This window comes from Cryptomeria japonica, chromosome 7 (assembly GCF_030272615.1).
Source record: "Cryptomeria japonica chromosome 7, Sugi_1.0, whole genome shotgun sequence".
NCBI classification, from domain to species: domain Eukaryota; kingdom Viridiplantae; phylum Streptophyta; class Pinopsida; order Cupressales; family Cupressaceae; genus Cryptomeria; species Cryptomeria japonica.
This window is the reverse complement of record NC_081411.1, coordinates 615961226-615964185: the sequence shown is the minus strand read 5'-3', so window position 1 is coordinate 615964185 and position 2960 is coordinate 615961226. Positions and strand designations below refer to the sequence as shown.

At 36.2% G+C, this 2960-nt stretch overlaps 1 protein-coding gene across 1 annotated transcript; it reads left to right on the top strand.

The window, feature by feature from the left end:
- The first annotated feature begins 274 nt into the window (after positions 1-274).
- On the top strand, positions 275-2673 carry LOC131856871 (uncharacterized). Its single transcript, XM_059208822.1, has 3 exons — positions 275-970; positions 1115-1573; positions 2485-2673. Exons 1-3 carry the CDS (start codon positions 275-277, stop codon positions 2671-2673), a joined length of 1344 nt encoding a protein of 447 aa, XP_059064805.1.
- Positions 2674-2960: the final 287 nt, after the last annotated feature.

Genomic DNA, 2960 nt, shown 5'->3' with positions numbered 1-2960 from the left:
CTATTTTAAAAACTATTTCCCCGGTATTGGAGATGTTCAATGGATTGAAGGTACCCCTTCACTACTATAGATGAAGAACAACATTAGGATGTTGAAGGACAAGTTTGATAATATTTCATGGGGATACTTCAAGGAATTTCAAAAGAAAATGCATGCTAGAGAGCGTATACCGACAAAAGTAGTTAACCGATATGAGAAAACAATCTATTTCATTATGGATACAGATACTTGTATGATGGAAGTAGTTATCCCTAGAACCACATGGGTATTACCTATGGGATATGAGGTAGATAAGGATCTACTCATTGCTTATGTTGATCATTTGTTAGAGAAACCAACGGATACCACTACAGAGAGATTTAGGACATACAAAGAAAAATCACTACAAGTCCACTCTAAGTTGCAGAAACCAGTGATTGCAAAGAAGATAAGGAAGGAAGTAAAAGCATTCACTGAGCAGGCAGGATTTACAAAAGAACAGATAGTAGTAGCTAGAGAAGAGCACGCAGTAGAGCAAGGTGAAGCATCTAGTGTACCTATTGTTACCCCTACCAGTACTCCTACCGGTAAGACTAGAGCTACAAAAGCTAGACTAGCAAAAAAGAAGATGGAAGAAGACAAATCGGCTGAATCACAAAGAGGTAAACCATCTAAAATTCAATTCCGGAGAAAGCAGAAAATTGTTGATCCACCTGTTGCACCAATACAAACTAGAAAGAGGAAGAAGCAACAAGCCCACAAACCGGGAAATGATGAAGAGGCTACTAAATCGGATGAGGATAAAAGAGAACTTAAAGCAAGTGTTAAGAAGCCTATGACAACCAGGATGAGAAAATCACCTAAGAAAACATTTACATTAGAAGACTCTTTCAATAGGATGGTCCGAATAATTGAGAATTATGGGATATACAAAGGTTTAAACACATTGTTTATTCATTTATCTGAAAGTCAAAAAATGGAGATTGAAGATGTAGTCATCTTCAGTATGAATAAATTTAGTAGAGCCCTCATTGAGCTACAAGGGTAGATTCCAAATTCATTGTATAACTTAATTGATGCAAGGTGGCAGGCTGCCATTAGCCAAGACAAATAATTCATTGATTATATCTTTAAGCACCTACAACCGGAAGCAACTGAAGAAGAAATTGAACAGTTAAGGGTTAATTTAAAAGCATCATTCAGATCCAAAAAGAGATTAACAAGAATGTTAATAGGAGAGACCGTATCAGTCCAGAAGGAGACTAAGATGTTGATCAAGAAGGCTTTAGGTCTCATCTTGAAGGAAGAAAAAGATGAACAAGTTGAGGAAGATAGTTTTGAAAAGTTCAAGTCAGAAGAACTTCCTAAAGGTGTTAAGGTCATGGATTTTGAACTAGATAACAAGTATATGCAAGATGATCCTATTGATACTGAATCGACGATCATTCCTGATGATGACACCAGAGACAATGTTGATAATAATGTTGATAACATAGATGCATTTGATGTTGATGTTCAAATTTTTGAACAACATGAGCAACAAGAGGAACAAGTGGAGAATAAAACTGAAGAAAAGAGCTCTGATGAGCCACCGGTGAACACATAGCCTAATGATACTCAAACCCCATCGGTAAGTGTAAATGTAGATATTGATGATAGTCAAAAGGAAAAGACTGATGAAAAGAAAGAAGAGAAAGCATCAGTGAATGAACAAAATGTGGAAACTCGTCCACCACCAGTCAAGGACACCACTAAAGAAGAGAAGACAGAAAAAGATAAGACTGAGGAGGAGAAAATAGAGAAAGAAAAGGCAGATAAAAAGGAGACAAAGGAGAAGAAAATAATTAATGATGATGATGATGACTCAGTTAGTATTAAAGGACCTATTGATATGGACAATCTAAGTTCTTCTCAACTGATGGAGATTGCAACTACAATGCAATCCAGAGCTCAAAAGAAGAGAATCAAGGAACAACAAAGAGAGACAAAGACAATCAAGACAACATTTGATATTTTGTCTAGTCTCCTACTGGAGACTAATACTGAAAATTTTGTTACTCCCATTGACAAACTTGGATAGTTGGTTACCGATGTCGGAGATCAACTCAAGACTTTTGAAGATGCAGCATACATATCAGTTGAAAAGGACTACAAGAAGAAAAGGATAGAACACTTATGTCTGAGATAGATAAAGGTAAGGTAGCACTCACGGTTAATAAGGACTTGTTGAAGAATGCACTGGAAACCGAAGGAAAGATTTTGGCTTCTGTTTCAAAATTTTCACTGTTTTGTGCTGACTTGAAGGAGAAAAGGGAAGATGCTGAGAAAGAACTTGAAATCTTGAGTGAAACATTTAGACCACTGAATGACTCAGTTATTCATGTTGGTATATCAGTTGTAGACTTACACCACAAACTTGAGATGTATGAAAATGAGTAGGCCAAACGGGTAAGATCATTGAAGGAGCTCCAGACTCAACTGATTTCTAAAGTGGAAATTTTACAGCAAGCATACGAGGAGTCAGAGGCTATTTTGGCTACACATGAGATGGGCACAGTTGATGCAATGGAGGAATTAGCAGGGCAGATAAAGACACGTGTAGAGATTATCGACACACTATTAGAGACATGGGATAATGATCTAAAACAGTTGAAGTTTCACTTCAGTGACGCTTTTTCTAAAATTGCTTTGTAAAAACTTTATGACTCTTATATCTATATATATGCTCTGATGCAAATTTTGATGTAAAACGTATATATCTTTCATGTATTTTACTCCTTTATTTGGCATTGTTGTCAATGGGGGAGTAATAGTTAAGAGTCAGTCAAAAATTTGTATGTAATGTAAAGGGGGAGTAATAGGAATCTCTTTCACTTTTGTATAACAGCATGCAATTGCTAAGGGGGAGTACATATCATATGGTCAATTTTCGTATTGCACACTTAGTTGACAAAAAAAAAATTTCCTAAGTGTTGCCATCA